Raw genomic sequence first — 25,805 nt, 5'->3', positions numbered from 1 at the left:
AACCAGATGGTTATGGGAGTGTCGCTGGTGTGTCATTTAAAGTGGCTATGTTCCAAAAGGAACAGCCACAGAGGACATGGTCAGATGTAGACACCGCCCCTGTCATTCGGCTGATGCAAGTGTTGCTGTGCGCACGATAGTGGCGTCTAAAGAATCTCTGGGGGTATTACAGCGTGCAGTGACGCTGAAAGTGGGCATCTCAGTACTTGCACTGTCAGACGCACGCTTGTACACCAGGGAAGCCTGAAAATAATATTTGCATATTATCGCAGCTGCGACTCCGGCAACAAAAGCAACAGCGAACGCAGCAGCATCACCTCTGAATCAAGCCCTAGAAGAACAGAAAACCAAGTGCCCACCTAAATAAATGACCTGCTTCAGGCAGGCATGTTTGTAGAAAGCACTGCATAGATCTTTGTGGTCTGTGCAGGATTTTGTGTTAAAAATTGCAAGATTGCAAAATAAAAATGGTGCTGGGTCACCCACAAATGATAACCAGACCAAAGCTTTTAAGGGCTAAACGCAAGTAACTGCAGAGGTAGCAAATGTGCCTCCTTCCTCATGCAAGTGACAGAGGCAGATACGCCAGGAGTGCCACAGGGGGCTTGGCTTCAGCACATAGCTCGTACACAATATAGCAAGTGGTCGGAAAGTGCAGATAATATGTTGCATGAAGCTTGTTAAAAACAGGATGGGCACGGGATCCTGGCGGTCAAAATCCTGATGCCGCCAAAGGGCTTGTGCTAGTTTGGATGATGCAACCGATGGTGCACCGCTGCAAGTGGATATCTCGGAAATTGCCGTGGTGGCATTAGCATAAAGACGCATCTGCATTTACCTCAGGTCGGACATCGTTTCGGTTCCTGAAAAGCGGGACTGTCCCACTGATCGAGACGGTTGGAAGGTATGCTAGCACCCAGTACCTTTAGGCAGCTGCCTATGGTCGCCGGGATCTGGGGAACGCCACAGAGTTGCCCGTCATAATATTAAGGATGTCTCTGAGAGAAACATTCTTGGTGTACTAAATGCAGGTGGCGACTGTGGAACTCAGATGACGCCTCCTCACTTTCACCTGATAGGCTGGAAAGTGGTTATTGGTGGTGGTGGGGGGTTCAGTAGGCTGCAGTTTTGCCTAGGGTGCCGAGAAACCTTTCATCGGCACTGCATCCTAGGCATCACGGTAAGGACACCGATAAAACAGAAAGGTTTATACTATAGGTGGACTATAGTTTATTTTTGTACATTTTTATATTATACTAGGTGGGATACCTGGCCTTGCCCAGGTTGAAGAATGGGCCTTAAAGTACATTGGCAGCCTTCATTTTTTACAATGCAGACCAACATTGGAGACCATGGCATATGAAAATGTGCTTGGAGGAAATTGGTAACTGTCAGTGCAGGTGCAGTGTGACAGTTGATCCTCTGACTCACTGCTCTTCTGTTGGAGCTCTGCCTGCCCCATACTGGTACATATCAGCCTGTGCCTTCAGTCAGAGCAATTTTAGGCACTGGAAGACATCCTGAGCGAACTTGCTCAAAACTTGGTGGGCACTATGTAGACCTCCATGGCCCTGACGAACTTCAAACATAGCCAAAGACCTAATCCTGGTCAAACTATATCACCATGCCAAATTTGGTGGAGCTAGGTACAAAACTCTGCCCATGCATAAAGGACTAAAATAAAAACTTCCAGCACATCTATTGCCTTAATATATAGCTGCACCAAAACATGTAATTACATTCGTTAGAAGTGTGCTGCTTTGCAAATACTGAGGGTACATATAACGCAAATGGGCTGCCAGAGGGTATCCTGGTGGTGGGAAACCACTGATCCCCAACAAACACAACATGTAACTTTTCTGTACTAAGCCTCAGTAGCAGCCAGTGTCAGAGGAAGCAGCCAGTGAGTGGGGTGGATGTGTCCTGAGTGGGAGGCTCCCAGCTCTCAGCCAGCCCACCATGTACATATATGTATGTGACCTTCCCACAGATGGGTGTGTGTGCTGGGCTTGTGTGTTACACTATACCCAGGCTCAGGGACTAAGGGAATGCAGCTGCTGCATCTCCCCAACATGGCTGCCCTGAGATCTGCACACCGGCTGCTGCTGCTGGGTCACAGTAAGTGGATTGTCTGCTTCCTGGTCACACCGGGCGTGTTTACTCTGTGAGGAGGGGGCAGGCATGTGATGAGTGGGTGGGCTGGGGCCAAGATGTGTCCTTATGTGCGTGCTGCCTGTATACACTCCGCATCCTCTCTCCCTGACCCTGAGAGCTGATAATCAATCTCACCCCTCATCAGCAGCTCTGGGAACCTGCAAATCCTGCACCCAGCTGCATGTATATATGATCATACCCCTGCTGCATATATATGATCATTCCCCTGCTGCATATATTTTATCATACCCCTACCCTGCATGCACACGTCAGTCATTTGCAGAATGATGTCATCTTCTCCCCTGCAAACCTCCATATTTGCATATTGCTACAATCTTTGTAGGGGACAGGTGGGATCACGTCAGGCTGCAGAGTGTAGCTGTGTAAAGTAGTAAACTGTGTTACTGTAACAGCACATGTGATCTTCTGAGTACTGATAGAGCCTGCAGGGGGCGCTGTCTGGCACTTGTCACCACTCTGCTGCTGCTGTTGTCTTGTGTAACGGGTATGCTATGCCCTTTACCCTATCCTCAGGGTGGTGGCATTACCAGCTGCCACCCTGTGTATGGATAGCTGGGTATAGGAGAGAGGTGCTGCCTGTTACACAATGTGCACACAGAGACCTTACATAATGGTCACATCATGTGACTGTCAGCTGCAGCCTGGTGCCTGTAAAGGTAGAAAGGAGCCTACTACATCCAGACTGGTTTAGGGCTTATTTGCCTAATGCTGTTTAATTATATTCTTATTTAGTTGGGGAATAAAATGCCATTGTGTGGCCAGCTGCTCACTGTCACTTATCTTGTTCTGGGTGCCGCTGACTGTTTGTATTTTGCACATGTGTGACTAGAGATATGGGCGGGTGTTCGCAGTACATCTGGTAGCATTCGGCGGTTAACGCCTGTTGAATAAAATGAACTCCTCTAAAATAAAGAAACTTTAGTTTGGTTGAAATTACATGAAGAAAATTGTTCCATGTTACAATGGATCATATTTGCCTACTGTCCCCGGAATGTCTGGGAGACTGCAGTATATCGGGGAGCTCTCCCAGGAGCGTAGTCCAGCCTCCCGCTTCCCACCCAGTTCCCCAGTAGTGGGCAGTCAAGGGTCTTTAAAGGGTCTTTAAAATATGTAGTGGTGCCCCACCTCTCAATGGCTCCAAACTGTGGCATTGAGCAGCGGAAACCCAGGACACGAGATTCCCAGGGCAACGGCACCCCACCCCCAGTGATATCCTGCCGGGGAGAAGTCGAGTATAGACAGGTGTGCAAAACATCTGCTGGGAGGGGGAGGGAGGAGGCATCTGGGACCCTAGAAGATGTGGAGATTGGTTACATAGTAAATAGATCATAACTTAGCCATTGTTATTTATTTGTTACCAGTTATTTATATGGTGCACACATATTCCGCAGAGCTTTTCAGAGCCGTATTTGTGGAGAATTGGTGGTGCGATCTGCATCTTACTGGCTCCGCCCCCTGCTGCTCAGTGACACCACTCGCATCATCTTGCAGCGCGGGGGTGGTCATTCACATGATCATTAGGCACTGCTTAGGGATGCGAATCCCCTGCCCAGTCACCTTGGCTCTACGCCGCCCACTTCACAAGAGGGTAGCCTGCTTTCTCAGGAGCCCCAGAGGCTTCCAGCAATTCATAAGTCTCCCGGACATTTTGAAAGAGTAGGCATGTATAATTGTAATGCTGGCCATACACGCTACAATTATCGGGGCGATCCGCCTGATATCGGCGGATCGCCCCGATAATTGTAGCGTGTGTGCGGGCGACCCAGGGCTAAATATTGCTTGGTCGGGCATGCAGGATTGTCCAGCATGCCCGTCCGATGCGATATTTACCCGGTAACTGTCGGCCGCATCGGGCAGTGTATGCCCAGCGCGGCCGACAGACAGACATTTGCTGTGTTCCTTCCTAAGGAAGGAACAGGGAAATGTCTCCTCCCCCGGGGGCGGAGCGCGGATGTCGGGCTGATACACTGTGAGATTTCCCTCACAGTGTATGCTGGCGACATCTGCGGCTGGCAGCCGGCCAGATAAAGTGTCTGTTGGTCTGACAGACATTTTATCTGGCTGTGTATGCCCAGCATAAGATGCAGTACAACTTCCAAGAGGTGTGTGTTGTGGTTTTAATAATAATATTATTTAATTTTGTTTCAATATATTTATTTTGCTTGTAAATGTACTTTAAAAAAAAAAAATGTATTTAGTAATAATTTTTTTTTGTATTTGGGCAACCCAATACACCCCACCGGGCGCACTTTTCTCATCGGGGCAGACTCAGTTACCCTTGTGTAGCCCAGTCTGTTGTAGTGGGTTTAGTGCCCAGAACTATTAAATTACAAAACTGTGATCAACCGCGAGCAGCTCTGAGGCAGCAGTTAACGCTCATTTCTGCTCGCACCTACGCAGGGTCCACTTGCGGAGCTGCTGCCCATCATTGCTCTGGCCTCTCCTCATTTTTCCTTTTTTGACGTTTTCCCTTTGTCTGTATTGGAAACTGATCTAAAGGCCCCCATACACGGGGCGATAAAGCAGGCGATCCGACTGATTGGTGCAATTTGCCTGCTATATCGCACAGTGTATGGCCCTGATGTCGGGCCGAGCACGCTCCCGTGGGGTCATACATCACACCCCCTGATCTTTCTGTAGGACCAATCAATCAGGGGATGCGATGTGCGATCCAGTGGATTGCTATGCAGGTGAGGGAGCCCGGCATATAGGGAGGTCGGCCACCCGACCGCACCGTGTGTGCGGACCGCCCGATATGTGGGACGACGGATCCCCTGTCACCTCACATGTGTATGGGGGCCTTTACAGTCTGATTTCTTGGACCACTGGTGGTGATTTTTTTTTTTTTGTACACTTTTTTTTTTTCATGGAACCAAATTCACCGCTTCTTAAATAGCCCCGAGGAGGCAGGCAGTCCCCGAGGAGGCAGGCAGTCCCCGAGGAGGCAGGCAGTTTTTAACTAGTGCAAATGTAAAATAGTTCACACGCGAAAAATCTATTTTAAAGGTTTGATTTCCCCTGATCATATCTGATAACATCTACAAGGTGATTTAGCGGAAGGACAGGAAAGGGCTATGTACAATAAAAAGTTAAGTGAATTAGTTTTTGCTGTGATTCCACTACTAGGCCATATTTTTAAAATGGGGTAAACCAGAACAATCTGTGAATATATTTTAATGGGATTATGCGTGATGTATTCGCACACTAGTTTCTGATTCTCCCCCTATATATGTTTTATTTTCCTATAATACGTTCTCAGGAGGGCAGCAAGTTGTGGGCTTAGAATAAATTGTATGGAACTGGTATATATTCACAGATTTAAAAAAAAATATATATTTTCCACTGTTGTATATATTATGTTATGGAGTCCCGACATCATCTAAGTCACTTAATTTTTTTTATATCATTTCACCTTTATTTGGGTAAATTGTGGCACCCTTACTGGTCTATGGGGCACAGTGGGCGGTTGCACTGATTTGTTCATAATCCCCATTTTATGTCCCGTATACAGTGTATATAGAAGGCATATATATAATATAAGGCTGTATATAGAAGGCATTTCCAGCAAGGATTACAAATAATTGCTAATAGGGAAAAACATTATAAGACTGGAACAAACCTGTAATAATGGGCTCCGTTCTTTTAGTGCCCTACACATGGAATACATAAGACATTCTCTGATTTATCCTTTGATGATAATGAGTTTTATTTGTGCAGCTCTGAAGACTGAGACAGCGGCGTCTTCCATGAAGCTTTGTCGGCACTCGACTGCGGCAAGTGCCGCAACTCCGCGCAGTGAAGTGAAAGCTCGTGCCCACCCTGATAAGAGGTACTTATCTACACGCATGTATCATGGGCGGGGAGCCTGTCTGTACCAGGAGGAGCTCGGCATCCCCTGCCATAATGTTATCAGGGACACCTACAATATTGGGATGCCTGGAGTGATGAATTGGGGCGCCCCTGGTACCAATGACCTGTAAGGGTTGGCCCCCATGTTAAAAAAATAAATAAATAACATTCCCCCAGAAGTGACATAAATAATACATAGTGCCTCTATTAATTATAGCATTCATTGTAATGCCCTCTCTGGTATAAATATATCAACTATTCTTGCTGCCGTCATTAAAAAATAAAACCCAAAGGGCCCTCATAATTTCTAATTAAAGCTGTTTCTTAATAAATACTTACCTGCAGTCTTCGGTACTTACTCATATGTAAACCATATGTGGAATAAAGTAAAACCCTATTTGAACAACAAACCACATGTGAGCTCCTCCCGGCGGAAAATGAGTTAATCTCCAATGAGCCCGCCTCCTGTACTTACTAGCCGGGCAGCTAATCAGGAGCTGCCTCTTATCCATGACTGGCTGAGCAGTGAGAGCTCGTGTGTGGTTTGTTGTTTCAATTCTGTTTTTATTTATTCGATTTGACATATGGATTACATGGGATCAATAAAACCTGAAGATTGCAGGTAAGTAAATATTAGGGAAACATTTTAATTATAAATTCAGCAATTATTGTTTATGTTTACAAGGGGGCGCTGCATTTAATTTAACCTCTTAAGGGGTCTCTACAGTGAATGATATTGCTAATGAGGGCATCATGTATTTTTTATGTTCCTGTTGGGGCACTTTTTTATATTTAATTTAAGGGTTCCAACAAGTAGTGGCCGCTTTTGTGGCGCTACCACTGCAAGTATGCAGCAGTGCATACTGACTACAAGATCAGCCACTATATTTTAAAATTTTACTCTTTGTACCCAACAGATAAAGGTACCAGCAGGGGTCCAGTGCTTTTTCAAATTGGACCAGGCGTCCCTTGGTGCGGGGACCAAAATAGTTTATTTGTGCCCCTTCCCCAGAGAATTGCTGGGTAGGTGAAGTTGGTAGGTAATGTAAGTGATAAAACTAAAGGTTTGCCGTCTGGTTTAGCCTAAAATGAAGGTTTTTTTTTTTTATGTTTTTCAAATCACAGGGCAGTAACTCCCAGAGTTTGGAGCTGACAACAGCTGGTGATAAAAAAAAAGTGCTACTTGGTAAAGGGCCTTATACATCAGCGACGGATTGCCGCGATGCTGCAACCCGGCATCGCAGGATCACAGAAATCCAACAAGTTGGATTTTACCGATTCCGTTGCTTCATCGTGACAATCCGTCGCAGATGTATGGGCACATTTAATTACTACACCATGAAAACAGAAAAGTCACTATGCATTCGTTCATACTGTACATAGGTCATAAGGGAAAATACTGTATGCTACACGCCGTATTCAGAATATAATCAAAACACAGTATGTTTCTTTTACAGAAGCATAACTGCGCAGTAAGTGATTACATACGTGTCCGAGTTGATTATTTGCACAATGCTTGTAACGTCCTCTAAATGCTGGACCCTTCCTCTTATCCAGGAAACCCAAAACTGGGATCCTTATGCTGAACATGGGGGGTCCTGAGACTGTAGATGACGTCCACGATTTTCTCCTCCGGCTATTTTTGGACAAAGATCTCATGACTCTTCCGGCACAAAGGTATAAAGTGCTGATAATTTGCGGGCGTTCCTACGGTTTTTTTACGGGAAATGTCATCTGTAAGGTTTGAATCCATATTAGGACGCACCTATTATCCCCACTTCCAATCTGGGGGTTGAGAAAGCGACTGGCATACACTTAATGCCACGACGACTTGCCACTGTCATGCCAGGACATAACTTGCCTAATATGACGATCGCTGGAAGTACCATCTGGTCTTTTGGATATATTAGCCTAACCCTAACTCTGAACCTCACCCTAAAAAATCATCAAGAAAACCATATGTCAACATTTTTGTGTTCATATATTGAATGTGTCGACCATTTAACCAGGTTGACCTAAATACATGTCTACATATGGTGGACAACCTAATGACAGGGATGCAGTCAGGATACCGGCGGGCGCTATTCCGCCTGCCGATATCCCATCACTAACCGCTCGACAGGAGACTAAAGATAGGTGTCAAAATCCCTACGCCTATCATTAGCCCCACTACAAAATACTGATACCGGACATACCGAACGAAGGTAAGCCGGGCAACTTGGCGTCTAGCTGCGGGGGAGGGTGTTAGGTTTAGGGACTCCCAGGAGGGTTAGGATAGGGAAAGGGGTGGTTAGGGTTAGGCACCTCTAGGGGTGGGTTAGGGTTAGGCACCCCCCTGGGAGGGTTAGGTTTTTGGTACGGGGAGGGTTAGGTTTAGGCACTAACTGGGGGGAGGTTAGGATTAGGCAAAACTAAGGGAGGGTTAGGGTGGAGAGGGGAGGGTTAGGGTGGAGAGTGGAGGGTTAGGTTACTTACCTGCCCCAGTCGGGAATTGGGTCCGTCGGGGTTCCGCTGTCGGTATTTCATCCGGCGGCTATTCAGCTGCCGGCATTAAATACCGATTCCCTAATGACCATGTGGACCTTCTGAATGTTGACTGGATACCCCGGATGACAGAATATATTATCTCTTGTGCTTTCTCCCTACGCTTCTGGCTGAATAAACAGGAATAAGGGCTATTTAGACTCATTTACTACCAAGAACTGTTTATTGCCTCTTCCATAATGCTCTTTCCCTGACACTGGGATCTCTCGGGCCAAAGGTAATCGGTTGAGTTTATCAGAGGGCAGCGACTTCAGCAAGATCGCTTTAGCGGCAGTTTTCAAGTTCTACTGGCGACACTGTAAAGATGCTCTAAGTAGCATTTTAACCTTGTCGGCAACGTGGAGCCGGCATACTGCTGCCGACGGTGACCATGTCACTGCCGACCTGATGGCCGCATCCTGTAGAAATGCACGTGTATTGTACTGTAAGCCACAAATATGCACATTGTAACGTTTTGTTATATATTTGTCACCTATTTGGAAATACAATGACTGTTTTGTGTATAATTAAATATTTGTTTTACCCATAGTAAACTTGGGCCTTTTATTGCCAAACGTCGCACCCCAAAAATTCAAGAACAATACAGGAAAATTGGGGGAGGATCCCCCATAAAGAAGTGGACAGCCCAGCAAGGTGAAGGCATGGTGAAAGCTCTGGATGAACTCTCCCCGGCCACAGGTACAATGTGTAGATCTATTCTGTACACTGCTTCCTTCATATATTTTCATTACGTGGTGCTATGGATTATTGCACAAATTGTCATTGGGAGAACATTTTTACCTTGACAAACCATATAGATACAAGGAGTACACACCCAGGGGCACAGAAGGTGGGGATCTGGTACAAATGATCTGTAGGGACTCGCGAGTACAGGGGAGGCGTAACCCCCCCTCCTCCTTGCACTGCTATGCTGTAAATGAGGCCCATAGTACATAGTTGCCCTTTGATTAGAGTATGTGGTTTTCACCAATAGAAACATTAATCTATACAAAGGAGAAAGGTGCCAGAGCCATAACTAAACTTTTTGGTGCCCTGTGCAAAAGCGCATTGGCGCGCCCCCCCCCCCCCCCTCTCATGTTTAAATTGGGATATAAGTTCGTGCATCTGAAAAAGGGCCATGGCCTCATGGGGAAGGGCCAGGGAAGAGATAGGGGTACTCCTTGGGCAGCCAGGAGATGCTGGGGATAAAAGAAGAGGAAGCTCCAAGTGAGAATGGCGATAAACGGGAAAATTGACAGGCCCAAACAGCGCCCCCTGCCCTGCGGTGCCCTGTGCCATGGCACTGGTCACTCTACCCTAGTTACGGCCCTGGAGGAAGCCATACTACTAGCGCATCGCGCCCTAAAGTTATCTGAACGTGGAAACTTCCTGTAAGCCGAACAAGTATTTTGGTTTCATGACTTCACTTTCTGTTTACAATAAGTAGCTCTCAATTCGGTTCCAAAATAAATGTTGGGGAAAAAAATGATATATATATATATATATATGTCTATATATATATATATATATATATATATATATATATATATATATATATATATATATATATATATATATATATATATATATATATATATATTTGAATATTAAATACAATTTTCATTAAAAAAATAACTTTATTTTTGGTTTATATTAAAGAGTTTCCATTTCAGTAATTTTAAATAGCGCCTAGAACCCGATGTGTAAGTGTTTATTTTTTATCCTAGCCATCCCAGGCTCCTTCTGCACAGGATACAACATAGAATAACACTAAGGGGTTGGTGCACATCAGAACGATGGGGAATTCCCTTCGTCCAGGACCATCCGTGATTTCCTGTACCCACTGTGCAATTTAATGAATGACGGAACGAAATCTCGTTCCGTCCTTCATGAAACTGCACCTCCTCATACAGGATAACTTCTGATCGGCCTTGCAGTACGGCCAATCCAAAGGTATCGTGTACGACCCGCGGGAGCGAGCAATTGTGCATACACGCTGAATGATTTGTTGTTGCAAATTGCCTGGAAATGACAAATCGTGCAGATATCATCCTAATGTGTACCCACCCTAAGGGGTATATTTACTAAGGGTCTATTTGAATTGATTTTGATCGATTTACAAGTTGTGTTTCTGGGGCATATTTACTAATACTTAGAAAATAAATAAATAAAAAATTGTGTGTTAGTAAATGTGTGATTTACCCCCCAAAACACATTAATGTTTGTTTTGTTTTTTTTGTTTTTTAATTGTTATTGACTATAATTTGGTAAATATACTCCTATGTGCTGAATGGCAAATGCAGAGATTCCACCTGAGCGTTGTCCTGCCATCTACACTGTACTTCCTATACATGACTCCTGTATGCCGCAACTTACATGCCAGATCCCGGCTTCAAAAACGGGACGCTAAGAGCTGTGCCCCAGAGAAACGAAGGGCCTGATTCAGGTCGGGATGTAATAAATGGAAAATGCGATAAAACCCCCGTTTTCCATATGTACTATTGGGTGGCTGCCAGGGCTCCGACGTGGAGCTTTTTGCTGGTGTTACCCTATAGAAGCCTATGGGCTTCTACTGCATCGCGCTGGTATGAGGCATCCAATCGGATCCCTCCCAGCATGCCCCGCGGCCGCCGCGTCACTCTGCGCATGCGCAGGTGGACTCCCGGGTCATAAACCCGGAAGTCCAGGGCGCAGCGCTGATCGCAAAGGACAGCTCTTATTGGAAGAGCTACCTTTGCGGTACTGATCGCACAGTGTTAGTACATCCCGCCCTCAGTAAGGATCGCAATAGCTATTAAGCACGCAGTCTGACTGCGAAGATATGCTAATGATTGCAATCGCAATGCCATATGCAGCCTAACATAAGGAGGCCCACCTTACACACATCCGTAATACTTAGCAAGTCTGCAAAACCATCGGTAACATCGAGTGTGTAGGGCATTGCAGTGGCTAATATATGCACGCCCCTGCGTTCAAACCGCCTGCGTTTCGCCGACCCCCCCCCCTTTTCTGTCACCACCCTCAATCGGTACTTCCTGTCAATCACTCTGCGATGGGTCTGCGTCGTCATTGCGATCGCAGTGGTGTGTTCGTACACGCAACAATCATCCGATCGTGTGCGTAATCGCAGTTGCGATCGGTAATGAATCGGGCCCTAAGTCCAGAATGCAGGATGGGTTCCCCCACGTCTGCATACAGTCTGCTGTAACGTTGGTGCATAGTAAAACTTGTGTATTATTTTGATTAGTTTGTAATTTTGTGCACAATTACAGGACTCTTAGCACAGAAGTAACTGTCTGTAGTCAGTAGAAACCGTTTCCCCCCCTCTGACTGTCACCAGTACGAGAAGCTGCCGGGTGAGATACCGTAGGTTAGGGAGGGTTGTGTGCAGTAATAGGGAGGAACCGCTGCAGATACCACTGTGAAGATTAGATAAGAGACCAGGGACTGTGTAACCTGAAATAGTCCCGTAGTTCCTTCTATCTCGGCTGATACAGGACATTGTGAGTATCCGTTACTGCCCGTGGTTTGATCTAGGTCTGTATGTGTTCCGATCACAAGTTTGTTTTGGCTGCATAGGTCACTGTACATCATTAAAGGCCCTCTCTAGCCCGTTACTTGCTTTATATAAATCGCAGTAGCTGGTAAATGTGCGTTCTGCTGTCCTGTATGATCAGTATTGCCATTGCCTCTAAAATCAATAACCGTACCAATAGTTTATATCTTTTTATAGTAAAACTATAATCCATTTGCCATTAAAGACGTTCTCCAGCAAAAACTTTTTGTGTTTTTTATTTTATTCTAATACTTCTATGGAGCAGTTTTTTTAAAAGATGATTTACATAACCCATCCCATCTTCCAACAGCGCCTCATAAATATTACATCGGTTTCCGGTACGTCCATCCGCTTACAGAGGCGGCAATCGATGAAATGGAAAGAGACGGCGTAGAGAGAGCCATCGCCTTCACGCAGTACCCTCAGTATAGCTGTTCTACCACCGGTGAGTACTGGACGCGAAGTCTATGGGGGGAGATATATCGCACCTTAGAGAGAGAGAGAGAAAGTGGAGCCCATAGCAACCAATCAGCTTCTAACTGTCATTTTATAGCCTGGGATAGATAAATGATGGCTAGCAGCTGATTGGTTGATTTGGGCAACTTTATCTCTCTCCAAGATTTGATACATCTCCAATTTAAGACTGAAATAATTAACTATTGTTCGTTGTTACACCCGGAGGAAGTGTAGGAATGGTGTCTGGCTATAGTAAACCCTCATTTATTTAAAAAATAAATGAATAAATAAATAAAAAATTAATAATTATATAGTGCACACATATTAGGCAGAACTTTATAAAGATTATTTAATCATTCATATCGGTGCCTGTCCCTGCCAAGCTTACACTCTGTTTCCTACCACTTGTACACACATGCAAACATGGGGAGAACATACAAACTCCACAGCAATGTGGCCCAGATTGAAATCGAACCTTTGACCAAATGGGTCTTGTTGGCCATTTCCTCTGTTCAACGGGATCCCATTGCTTGCAACCTGCTGGGACGTCTGCTGTTAAACTATGGTCTTAGGGCCTGATTTATTACGGATCGTGACTGCGCACGCAAATCGGCCGATGGTGCGTACTGCGCATGCGTAGGCATCACATTGCGTGAGTTCGCATTGCGATCAACTACGCAGATACAAAGCCATCGCAGACTGAGGGATGGGGCGGCAGTGTTTTGGGGTGGTGATGGGGGATATTTTCCTATAAACGCAGGTGTGCCTGTCCGTTTGAACGCTGTTACTTGGGCGTGCAAAAATTGGCCACTGCGACAGCATACGCAGCTTGTGTACTCACTGCGTGCGACGAGGTTAGCAATTTCTGAGTAAGGTCAGATCTGTTGTAATTGTGCATGAGGGGCCGATGTTACCGATGTATACTCAGGACTGCAAGGTATTACGGATGTGAAATAGCGGTAGTGGGCGTCTCTATGCTGGCTGTGCGACGGCTTTGCGATTACATTCATTAGCATATTTTTGCGGCAGACCTGTGTGCGTAATCGCAGCCGCCATCGCTATAGCGATCTGTAGTGAATGAGGCCCTTAGTGCAATAGAGGGGCGGGGGTGAGGGAGTCTAGGCTTAAGAAGGGAAGATGTCTTACAATTGGTCAGTGGATTCTTTGTACTGTATTCTGTTTACAGCTAGTGTATCAGATCATCCTGGTATTCAGAGGTGGGACCCCCAGCAGGGGGCTACTGTGTGGAAGTGGCAGCATTAAAATAAAAAAAGTTTGTCCCTGTTTTCATGCCTCACTGTAGGCTGTGTCTTTGCTGTCCTCATTCCTAAATGAACGCTCCTGTCTGTCTCTGGTCAGGAAGCAGCTTGAACGCGATTTACCGATACTATAAATCCAAAGGCGTTAAATCCAATATGAAGTGGAGCGTTATTGACCGATGGCCGACGCACCCTCTCCTTGTCCAGGTAATAAGGACCCTGATCGCAGTTCCCGCTATTTATCTTATTGGCTCCTGTTATTGGTATCTGATCACCCAGCAATCCGCTCAGTTGATATATTAATTTTATACCTGGCGATTTTGTTGGATTTCAGTGTTTTGCCGACCACATCCAGAAAGAACTGAATATGTTTCCGGAAGAGAAGAGGGGCGATGTTGTCATCCTGTTCTCTGCACATTCCCTGCCCATGGCGGTAAGTAGTAACATTTACTGGCACTGTTTACTAGGACTAGGCAGAAAGGGCCTAATTCAGAGACGGACGGTAATGCAAACGCAGCTGCACGCTCTCACGGATCGCAGTTGCTTACGCCTCCCAAAGCACATCCCAGCATAGGGGCGCCCGCTGCTGCCTTCTCATCCGTACGACAACGTGCAGCAGCGTAAACATCGGTAACATCGACGCACAGCAGGCAGCCATGTTTCATATGCGATAGGTCACAGGGCGCAAACACTGCAGCTCTCCTGACACGCAGAGATTTCTCGTGCTGCTAAAGAGATGCATGCCCATGGAATGGCTTTTAAACGGTCAGACGCCTGCGTTTCCCTAGCCACCCCCCCCCCGCCCCTCTCCCCCAAACGCTGACTGCCTGTCACTCATTTTGAGAGTGGGTGCACTGTGCATGCATATTCGCAATGCAACCGCTGTGTGTGCGGCGTTCGCACATGCGCATTAGCCAACAATCGCTCGATCTGCATTAAAATTGGCATTGCGTCCATATTTGCATCAGGCCCAAAGTGTGTGTGTGTGTGTATATATATATATATATTACCCAAGTGTCTTGGCTTCCCACATAGTCACTGAAAAAATAATCAAAAGGGTTATCTATGAGGCATGCTTCTTTTGGCTGTCTGTGCAGTATTACTGTCAGTGGTGTGGCCCCGCCCCCAGCTCTGCAAGCAATATCTGAGAGGGGAGGCTGAGCTCTTGTTGCCTCACCTCTCGTCTCTCCCTGCAATTTTTGTGAGCTCTGCAGATTTTGCCCAGTTTTAACTAAAAAATTATTACAATACGCAAGATGTTTATAAGTTCTAAATACCTTCTTTGTATTATTCTAATCGTCTTTATATCAAAAATCTGGATTATGATGGGGGAGGCTCTGCCTACCCTGACTGCACGTCCCTGTAACACTCCCCTTATTGCCTAACCCTAACCCCTTACCCTAACCCCAGTACTTGCCTTCGGGATTCCGGCGTTGGAATTGTGACCGTCGGAATCCCAGCGGTCAGCATTCTGACAGCATCCCATATAATATACTTACGTACATTTTAAAAGACAACAGCTTGAAACTCCCAGCACATCGCATGGATGGGCTCCCCAGGGGCGCTGAGAGAGAGGGGTGGGGGTTGTTTACTAATTGCCCGGGCTTGTTGAAGGGGCCTGGGTCCGACGTCAACCCCCTTCCTTCTTACCTGTCAGCAGGCTAGCACACGCTGCTGTGTGCTGGGCTGCATTGGGAGATCAGCAAGACTGCTCACTGCCGCTGAGTCTCCTCTGCCTGTGGGGAGAACAATCACACTGATCGCGCCCCCCTTCCCCTGGATCTGCACAGGGCTGAGGGGCTCACAGCGATTAGCTCACGCTCCCCCATAATGGGGCCCGGGCTGCCTCTCTACGGCCCTGCCTGTGCCTGCGGGTGCTTTTTGTTACATCGGATCCGGGCAGTATGATCACATCCTGCAATGCGATCATGGGCGCTAATATAACGCCCTAATAAATGGGTCCCTTAGAAACTAAACATGAGCAGCTAACCATAAACTTTTAGGTTTTATATATGAAGTAATCCTATCGCCACCTTGTGGCTGTGTCACATATTTATTTTTGTATTTTTATTTGAACCTGTCACAAGGCAAATGTGGAGTTTTTGTTTATTGTACTGGTTTAGACTGTATTTTAAATATGTAACTTCTAAAATGTTATCTGTGGACCTTTTAAAATAAATTGCCTCTATATGTTTACAATAGCGGCGAGATCCTAGTGTTTGTCTAATCAAACTGAAGTGGGATTTCTTCAGATCACTAGAATGTATTGGCGTGCGCATGCCTTCCCGCTGCTGTTACTAAATTGCTTTATAGTTTCATTCTGTGCTCTTTGTCTATGGACGGGATGTATCAAGTATTGCATATACTGGGCCTGATTCAGCATTGTACGCTAGTGCACCGCTGAACGCAGATTCCCGATGTTTGGGAATCGGCGCAGGAACCATTCTGCGAGTGTGCAGAATAAGTCCTGCTAACTCGCTCGGAGACTGTCAGTGATTGACAGTCTGCTGCCGTTTGTGTGCGGGGAGAGGGCGGCGATGCCCTCTGTTTCCCGAAACTGAGGCGTTTCGCCACCGTTGCGGGGGAGGGAAGAAGCCAGAATCTCCGTCGGCTGACTGAGATTTCCTGGCCTCTTCCTCTAAACTGTGGCGGCTGGCTGCGGGACCCCACGGGTCACCGCAGCCGGACAATGTTACGCAGATTATCCGATGCTTTGTTGGACAACGCAGCTCGGATAAGTAATGCACTGGGGACGTGATGCCTCCTGCTGCATTAACATATCTACCAGGATCACAATTGCAAAGCTGCCTGCGTGCATACATCATATATCTATAGCCTGTGTGCATACATCATATATCTATAGCCTGCGTGCATACGTCATATACTGTATCTATAGTCTGCGTGCATACATCATATATCTATAGCCTGCGTGCATACATCATATATCTATAGCCTGTGTGCATACATCATATATCTATAGCCTGCATGCATACGTCATATACTGTATCTATAGTCTGCGTGCATACATCATATATCTATAGCCTGTGTGCATACATCATATATCTATAGCCTGCGTGCATACGTCATATACTGTATCTATAGTCTGCGTGCATACATCATATATCTATAGCCTGCGTGCATACATCATATATCTATAGCCTGCGTGCAGCTTTGCAATCACAATCCTTGCAGAATCAGGCCCACTCTGCGATGCATCCCGCCCCCTATCGCATGCATGCCGGCATTTAACCCTCCTCCCGGCACAGCTCATTAATATAGATATAGAGCTGTCCTGATGAAATTCTGAGTTCTGGGTTTAGGACCCGAGAGTCTTTCTGGGCATGAGCATCCATTGGAAAGCACAGTAGTCAGGGGGTTGCGATTTCTTCGTAAAAAAGAAACCCATAGGCTTCTATAGGCAGCATCCTCTATAGACGGTGTTGCCTATCGTGCAAAAGCTTTGGATAGTTTTGCTTGCTGCATACCGACACATAGCTTTCCATAAATTCTATCGGGACTGCTGTGGCGGCGGTCAGCAACAGATATAAGTATCGGCTGCAGACGAGTCATGTGTATTGCGGTAAAAATCCGTAAATTGCAGTTTTTGGAAGTTTGGCTGCCATATGTCTGTATGAGGAGGAGTTGGTAAATTTTTTACATTTCTGGGTTTATTATTATTTAATATGCTGAACTTTTAAGCTGTGATGTACATTAAAAGGATCATGTTACAAGCAAATTCAATTCAATGACGTGAAACAGAAGGTAAAGATGGCCCTGCACAAATGCGTTTACAATATATGAGGTCTGGGGAGCAAGTACCCGCGCTTTGTGATGTGACATTACTGTGTTAGTGGGGAAAGTGACTGCGCTTTGTGATGTGACATTACTGTGTTAGTGGGGAAAGTGCCTGTGGTTTGGGATGATGACATTATTGTGTTAGTGGGGAAAGTGCCTGCATTTTGGGATGTGACATTACTGTGTTAGTGGGGAAAGTGACTGTGCTTTGGGATGTGACATTACTGTGTTAGTGGGGAAAGTGACTGCGCTTTGGGATGTGACATTACTGTGTTAGTGGGGAAAGTGACTGCGCTTTGGGATGTGACATTACTGTGTTAGTGGGGAAAGTGACTGCGCTTTGGGATGTGACATTACTGTGTTAGTGGGGAAAGTGACTGTGCTTTGGGATGATGACATTACTGTGTTAGTGGGGAAAGTGACTGCTTTGGGATGTGACATTACTGTGTTAGTGGGGAAAGTGACTGTGCTTTGGGATGTGACATTACTGTGTTAGTGGGGAAAGTGACTGCGCTTTGGGATGTGACATTACTGTGTTAGTGGGGAAAGTGACTGCGCTTTGGGATGTGACATTACTGTGTTAGTGGGGAAAGTGACTGCGTTTTGGGATGTGACATTACTGTGTTAGTGGGGAAAGTGACTGCGCTTTGGGATGATGATATTACTGTGTTAGTGGGGAAAGTGACTGCGCTTTGGGATGTGACATTACTGTGTTAGTGGGGAAAGTGACTGTGCTTTGGGATGTGACATTACTGTGTTAGTGGGGAAAGTGACTGCGCTTTGGGATGTGACATTACTGTGTTAGTGGGGAAAGTGCCTTTCCCTTTGGATGTGACATTACTGTGTTAGTGGGGAAAGTGACTGCGCTTTGGGATGTGACATTACTGTGTTAGTGGGGAAAGTGACTGCGATTTGGGATGTGACATTACTGTGTTAGTGGGGAAAGTAACACAGTAATGTCACATCCCAAAGCGCAGTCACTTTCCCCACTAACTCAGTAATGTCACATCACAAACCACAGTCACTTTCCCCACTAACGCTGTAATGTCACATCCCAAATCACAGTCACTTTCCCCACTAACACTGTAATGTCATCATCCCAAAGCGCAGTCACTTTCCCCACGAACAGTATTGTCACTTCCCAAAGCACAGTCACTTTCCCCACTAACACAGTAATGTCATCATCCCAAAGTGCAGGTACTTTCCCCACTAACACAGTAATGTCACATCCCAAATCGCAGTCACTTTCCCCACTAACATAGTAATGTCACATCCCAAAGCGTAGTCACTTTCCCCACTAACACAGTAATGTCACATCCCAAACCACAGTCACTTTCCCCACTAACACAGTAATGTCACATCCCAAAGCACAGGCACTTTCCCCACTAACACAGTAATGTCACATCCCAAAGCGCAGTCACTTTCCCCACTAACACAGTAATGTCACATCACAAACCACAGTCACTTTCCCCACTGACTGCGCTTTGGGATGTGACATTACTGTGTTAGTGGGGAAAGTGCCTGCACTTTGGGATGTGACATTACTGTGCTAGTGGGGAAAGTGACTGTGGTTTGTGATGTGACATTACTGTGTTAGTGGGGAAAGTGACTGCGGTTTGGGATGTGACATTACTGTGTTAGTGGGGAAAGTGCCTGCGCTTTGGGATGTGACATTACTGTGTTAGTGGGGAAAGTGACTGCTTTGGGATGTGACATTACTGTGTTAGTTGGGAAAGTGACTGCGCTTTGTGACATTACTGTGTTAGTGGGGAAAGTGCCTGTGCTTTGGGATGTGACATTACTGTGTTAGTGGGGAAAGTGACTGCGCTTTGGGATGTGACATTACTGTGTTAGTGGGGAAAGTGACTGTGCTTTGGGATGTGACATTACTGTGTTAGTGGGGAAAGTGACTGCGCTTTGGGATGTGACATTACTGTGTTAGTGGGGAAAGTGACTGTGCTTTGGGATGTGACATTACTGTGTTAGTGGGGAAAGTGACTGCGCTTTGGGATGTGACATTACTGTGTTAGTGGAGAAAGTGCCTGTGCTTTGGGATGTGACATTACTGTGTTAGTGGGGAAAGTGACTGCGCTTTGGGATGTGACATTACTGTGTTAGTGGGGAAAGTGACTGCGCTTTGGGATGTGACATTACTGTGTTAGTGGGGAAAGTAACACAGTAATGTCACATCCCAAAGCGCAGTCACTTTCCCCACTAACTCAGTAATGTCACATCACAAACCACAGTCACTTTCCCCACTAACACTGTAATGTCACATCCCAAATCACAGTCACTTTCCCCACTAACACTGTAATGTCACATCCCAAAGCAAAATCACTTTCCCCACTAACACAGTAATGTCACATCCCAAAGCGTAGTCACTTTCCCCACTAACACAGTAATGTCACATCCCAAACCACAGTCACTTTCCCCACTAACACAGTAATGTCACATCCCAAAGCACAGGCACTTTCCCCACTAACACAGTAATGTCACATCCCAAAGCGCAGTCACTTTCCCCACTAACACAGTAATGTCACATCACAAACCACAGTCACTTTCCCCACTGACTGCGCTTTGGGATGTGACATTACTGTGTTAGTGGGGAAAGTGACTGTGGTTTGTGATGTGACATTACTGTGTTAGTGGGGAAAGTGACTGCGGTTTGGGATGTGACATTACTGTGTTAGTGGGGAAAGTGCCTGCGCTTTGGGATGTGACATTACTGTGTTAGTGGGGAAAGTGACTGCTTTGGGATGTGACATTACTGTGTTAGTTGGGAAAGTGACTGCGCTTTGGGATGTGACATTACTGTGTTAGTGGGGAAAGTGACTGCACTTTGGGATGATGACATTACTGTGTTAGTGGGGAAAGTGACTGTGCTTTGGCATGTGACATTACTGTGTTAGTTGGGAAAGTGATTTTGCTTTGGGATGTGACATTACTGTGTTAGTTGGGAAAGTGACTGCGCTTTGGGATGTGACATTACTGTGTTAGTTGGGAAAGTGCCTGCGCTTTGGGATGATGACATCACTGTCAGTGGGGAAAGTGACTGCACTTTGGGATGATGACATCACTGTGTTACTGTAAAACAGAAGCAATATTTGCCTCCAACAATAAAGTAGCCATTGTTGACTGGCCTCTCTGTGCAGCCACTTACAGTGTGGTGTCCCCTGCTCCGTCATTTCCTTTGGGTTGGACGCCATTGTGGTCACTGGCAGAAAGCAGAACCACCCTATTATCAGCGAGAACGGGTCACTTCACCTCCTACCGCTCTGTTACTTTTATTTGTGTCTTTATAGGTGGTAAACCGAGGAGATCCGTACCCACAGGAAGTCGGAGCCACGGTACAGAAAGTCATGGAGAAACTGAATTTCTCAAACCCTTACAGACTTGTATGGCAATCCAAGGTACGTGGCCCGTCCGACACAAGTGACTGTCAGCTGCAGCTCCACTTTGCTTCATTATGGTTACTTGCAATATAAAGGAGGTATTAATTAAGACTGTTTAAAAGTACACACTTCAACTGGGAACATATAGGAACACAATAAAAAGATGCCGGGGCCAGTCCAACTGCGAACGAATTCACAGTGGCTGGCTAGGAAACACCTGGAAAACTGTACTTTTGCAGACAACCCTGTTACCTCCCCCAAATGGTCACTACCTGTCACTCACGCTGCAAATAAATCCTCACTGCAACCACCTGTCTAATCAGTCACCGCACGTGACCAGTGCTGCTGTGACGCATTTGCAGTGGCCAAAAATCGCTTCCCTGCGTCCAACATTAACAATGCGTCCACTTCTGAATCGGCCCAGTGTCCCTGTTCCGACTGTCGACATTATAACCGTGGAACTTGCCACCACCTGGATACCCTGAAAAATAGGCTCTTTGTACATTACCGTTACTCCTGTGGTTTCCTGCATTTGAGTCACGAGATTCTAATCTACAAAGCTGAATACTTTCACAGAGGGTCTTATTCATCCGGAGTGGCTTATCGCAATTATCACTAAGACCCTACACTAATTATTACTCACCAGCCATACATACATCTAGTAAAGAATGGTTTTTGATCCATGATGTAACCTCTGCCCCTGATAATGTGCTGGAAAAATCTTATCCGCAAGTTTCATTCATTGCATTTGCTGCTATTACATGGAAGGTATTAACAGATTGATACTCTGGCCAAAATTTACTAAGCGGCGGGTTCTAAACCCCGGGGGGTTTTGTGGTGTTTTGGCTGCGGTTTCTAAATGACAGCCCTGTTTTATTCTATTCTAAAATTTAGTTTTGACGGCGGTTTTGCAGCGGTTTTGGCCTTAGTAAATCTGTGGATAGCAAAACCGCCATCAAACTGCTGGGGTTTAGAATTCTCCGCTTAGTAAATTAAGCCCTCTGAATGTAAGGGATGTCTCTGGATTCACATCAAAATAAGCAGTTTTGACTATGCTCCTGCAATACCGCATGTGACCAGCAGGCGCCCTTCCATTCTACCTCTGCAGATTTTACTATTCTACTGGTGTAATTGTATGAACTGAAAACTATCTGTGCATATGACCGAATAGTACTGGGGAAGCAAAGAAGGGTAAATGGTGATGGGGCGTATTCCTAGTAACAAGAAATCCACCATAAAATGGCACAGCTAGTAGCTGATTGGTTGCTATGGGCAACTTCACCACTCTTTTGAAACTTTGATACATCTCCACCCTTAATTTGAAGTATGTGAGCTCACAGTGCATTTAGGGCCTGATTCAGACCCACTCGCAAGCGGCTGTCCGCTCGCAAGTGGGTCGATGGTGTGCACTGAGCATGCGCACGACGGCGGGAGCTCCGTCGTGCGCATGCGCCAGACGCGACGAGCGAAGGACTTTCCTTCGCTCGTTGTGTCTGATCAAAGGGGGCGTGCTGTCGATGTTGATTGACAGCACGCCCCCTTTGGTGGGCGTGCCGGGGGCGGTCACCGGGGAAATGGCATTGCAGCCATTTTCCCGGCGGTTTTCCCTACTGCGCAAGTGCCAAACGCTGGGAAAATGGGAGGTGGCCATTTTCCAAGCGTTTTGTATAGTGCTGCTACTGACGACGCGGGACTCCGGAGAGGTAAGTATTGAATAAATGGGTGTGCGGTGTGGGCTACCGGGGCCCGTGTGCCCCACGCAACCTGCATCCATTATAGATACGCCCCTGTCTCTCACACCTAAATCTCTCTGCACATCTTACATCTGCCCCAGCTGCAGTGCATCATGGTTTTACCAAAGTGCAAACTTTCTTGCTCTTTATGCTTTGCTCCCAACTCAGACTCAGGACATAATCATGAGCGCACTCCGCCCCGTCCATCAGATGGTAGAGATGTTTGCCACCATGACGTGCAATCCGTGCACTTACCATAAAACCGGGAGCATTTACACAAGAATAGGTGCTTGATGTCTCCAAAACGGCATCTGCGCTCTGTCCGCATTCGTGATTGATCCCGGATGAGTTTTATCTACATCTACTCAACGCAGCATCATTATCGCAGCCAGGGGTCCGTGTTGCTCCAGTCCGTTCTCACTTTGCCTCTTGTGACATCATACAGCTTTTTTCGCTGCTTCATTTCAGGTGGGACCTATGCCATGGTTGGGTCCTCATACTGACGAAACGATTAAAGGTCTTTGCGAGAGAGGGAAGAAGAATATTCTGCTGGTTCCCATTGCCTTCACCAGTGATCATATCGAGACCCTCTACGAGTTGGATATAGAATACGCCCAGCATCTTGCCAATGAGGTAACGTCAGCTGAGCCGATGCAATGTGTGTAGTGCACGGCAGTGGCAGAACTACCGTTGCCCCTCCAAGGCCCACCCCCATCTCTTTAGAGCAGAGCTAGGGGGCAGGGGGCTAGGATGCTCCAGGGCATTATCAGACATCTGCCGTTTAGCTAAGTGGCCCAGCGATGTGCTCTTCTAACGCTGAGTGCAGGTCAATCTTGTTGATTTCATGAATTGCATTAATTTACTGATCTCCAGTTTGCATCTTAAGTGCTGGGGCAGAGTTCTCTCCTCTACTAGTAAATATCCGATATGTATCGCACTGCTTTTATACGGATGACCAAGCAGTGTTGTATCTCTGTATGCGGCACCTTTTGTCTATCTGCATGAGCTTCAGATCTGGACCCATGGGGTAAAAGAGGGGTTCACATCCTTTATATAGCAATCTGAGTGGTTCTAAAGCTATGCAGTCGGGAAACCGGCTGCCTTAATATCGACAGCCGGCCTCCCGGCTGCTTTATCACGGCGTGGGATAAATGACCGGCGTCTATGTCTAGATCCGTTCTAAAAAGCTCTAGTCCAAGAGCTCCACAGATACTCGCTGGTAAAGCTCCTCCAATAGCTGGAACCTGCCGCATTGATTTCTGTGAAGGTGTAATGATGTCTTCAGCAGCTCCATAGAGGTTCTTCGGCTTTGTAACTGGCAGGAATAATAGGGTGAATTAATAATCCTTGAAACGTTACCGAAACAATGTCTCATGGCAGAAGTGACCTGTTTGTGTCGCAGTATGAATGTTCTACTGCAAATTGGTCTCTATTTTTCCTATTTGGTTGTCACCTAGTGCCCCTGTCCATCTGAAGGGGCTATTCATGAATGCTTGGAGAGGGGTAAAATTTGGAGAGATAAAGTACCAACCATTCTACTCCTAACTGTCAGTTTGCAGGCTGTGTTTGAAAAATGGAAGTTAGGAGCTGATTGGTTAGCACTTTATCTCTCTTCAAGCTTTCATGAATAGACCTCCTAATTGCATAGCACGACTGTAGAACCAAGGCCGGATTTCATCACCCCCCCACCCCCCCCCACCCCCCCACCCCCCCCCACACTCCTCCTGAAGTTTCTGACAAGTTCTGTTTTGTGAATAGAAAGTAAACTCCCCAGAATCAGCCGGGGACATTGATTGCGTTTGACAATTAGATATACATTTGCTTGCATTGTTGTAACATTTTACGTAAATAAATAATCCATTTAATAAGTGCTCAGCGGTATATGAAACGATTGCTGGAAGAGTCATTCCTCTCTCTTTCTCTTCCAGTGCGGTGTTGAGAACATCAGAAGATCTGAGTCGCTTAACGGAAATCCATTGTTCTCCAAGGTATAAGTATTGTTAAACTAGGTTTAATGTTATTGACTGCAGGCTGGTGATTATCGGTTCTTCTGGCTGCTGCTACTACAATGCAAAAATCCATTCTTTTTAAGTGGGGAGAAGGCTAGCTAGGATAAACACAGATTTGCATGGAGGCTGTATCCACCTTGAAGAATTAGAAGAGGCAGCCGGTGTATCAGAGTCACAAGGTTTCCTTTTTGTACATTCGCTTCCCAGCGGTGTTTGGAATGGAGAACAGCACGGTGGAATCAATGAGGGAAAAGTTAGAATGTTGCCTTAGTTTTGCTGTGTTTGGTCGTCGCCAATATCTTTTTCATGTGCAACAATGTCTGGTTGTTTTTATTGGATTTCTTTTGTTCAATTCAGCCTTTTTATTCCTCCCACCCCCTTCTCTACGTTCTCCAGGCTCTTGCCGACTTAGTCCTGTCCCATATGAAGTCCAATGAGATCTGTTCTAAACAGTTAACTCTACGGTGCCCGATGTGCGTTAATCCTGTCTGTGGAGAGGCCAAAGCGTTCTTTACGAGTCAGCAGTTGTGAGCGAGATGTATCGGAAGCTCTACGGAGAAGATCTGTTATTTTCAAATGCTGTTTTTTTGTTTTGTTTTGTTTTGTTTTTTCTTTTATACAGTTTTTTGTTTTTATCTCCAATCTACATAATTCATGCATTGTTCTTTTTATTAAAAATTATATACATACATACATACATACGAGATCTGTCTAAAAAGTTTGGTGAATGGTCTGATATATCTGTATGCAATACTTGCAACAAGGTCGCTCATGCTCGCTGGCATGCATGGACATGTCTGGACCTGTCCCCAGTCGGGGTTTGCCCGCAGCCACCACCGCCCTGCCATTGCATTCATTTCAACAGTGTGTCCCGAGCAGTGTGCGTCAAACAGCAATGGAGCTCGTCTTCCACCGATTCCTTGCCACTGTGAAAGTGTGCAAACCAATCGTACACACATTTTCTACTCCCCGCATCCTGCCCGTACACTTTCTCAAACGTTTTGTGCGTCTCTGTCGCTGATTTACCCAATTTGAAGCAGAACTTTGTCGCTCCATTG

At 46.1% G+C, this 25,805-nt stretch overlaps 1 protein-coding gene across 1 annotated transcript; it reads left to right on the top strand.

Annotated features, from left to right (window-relative positions):
- Positions 1 to 1,948: 1,948 nt before the first annotated feature.
- Positions 1,949 to 25,477, top strand: FECH (ferrochelatase). Its single transcript, XM_088476527.1, has 11 exons — positions 1,949 to 2,118; positions 5,893 to 6,004; positions 7,582 to 7,701; positions 9,098 to 9,246; positions 12,414 to 12,548; positions 13,919 to 14,025; positions 14,153 to 14,251; positions 20,916 to 21,023; positions 23,207 to 23,371; positions 24,667 to 24,726; positions 25,144 to 25,477. Exons 1-11 carry the CDS (start codon positions 2,049 to 2,051, stop codon positions 25,276 to 25,278), a joined length of 1,260 nt encoding a protein of 419 aa, XP_088332653.1. The 5' UTR covers positions 1,949 to 2,048; the 3' UTR covers positions 25,279 to 25,477.
- The last annotated feature ends 328 nt before the right edge of the window (positions 25,478 to 25,805 follow it).

This window comes from Taudactylus pleione, unplaced genomic scaffold, assembly GCF_031769625.1.
Source record: "Taudactylus pleione unplaced genomic scaffold, aTauple2 ptg000189l, whole genome shotgun sequence".
Classification (NCBI taxonomy): Eukaryota; Metazoa; Chordata; class Amphibia; order Anura; family Myobatrachidae; genus Taudactylus; species Taudactylus pleione.
This window is presented reverse-complemented; position numbering and strand designations above follow the sequence as displayed.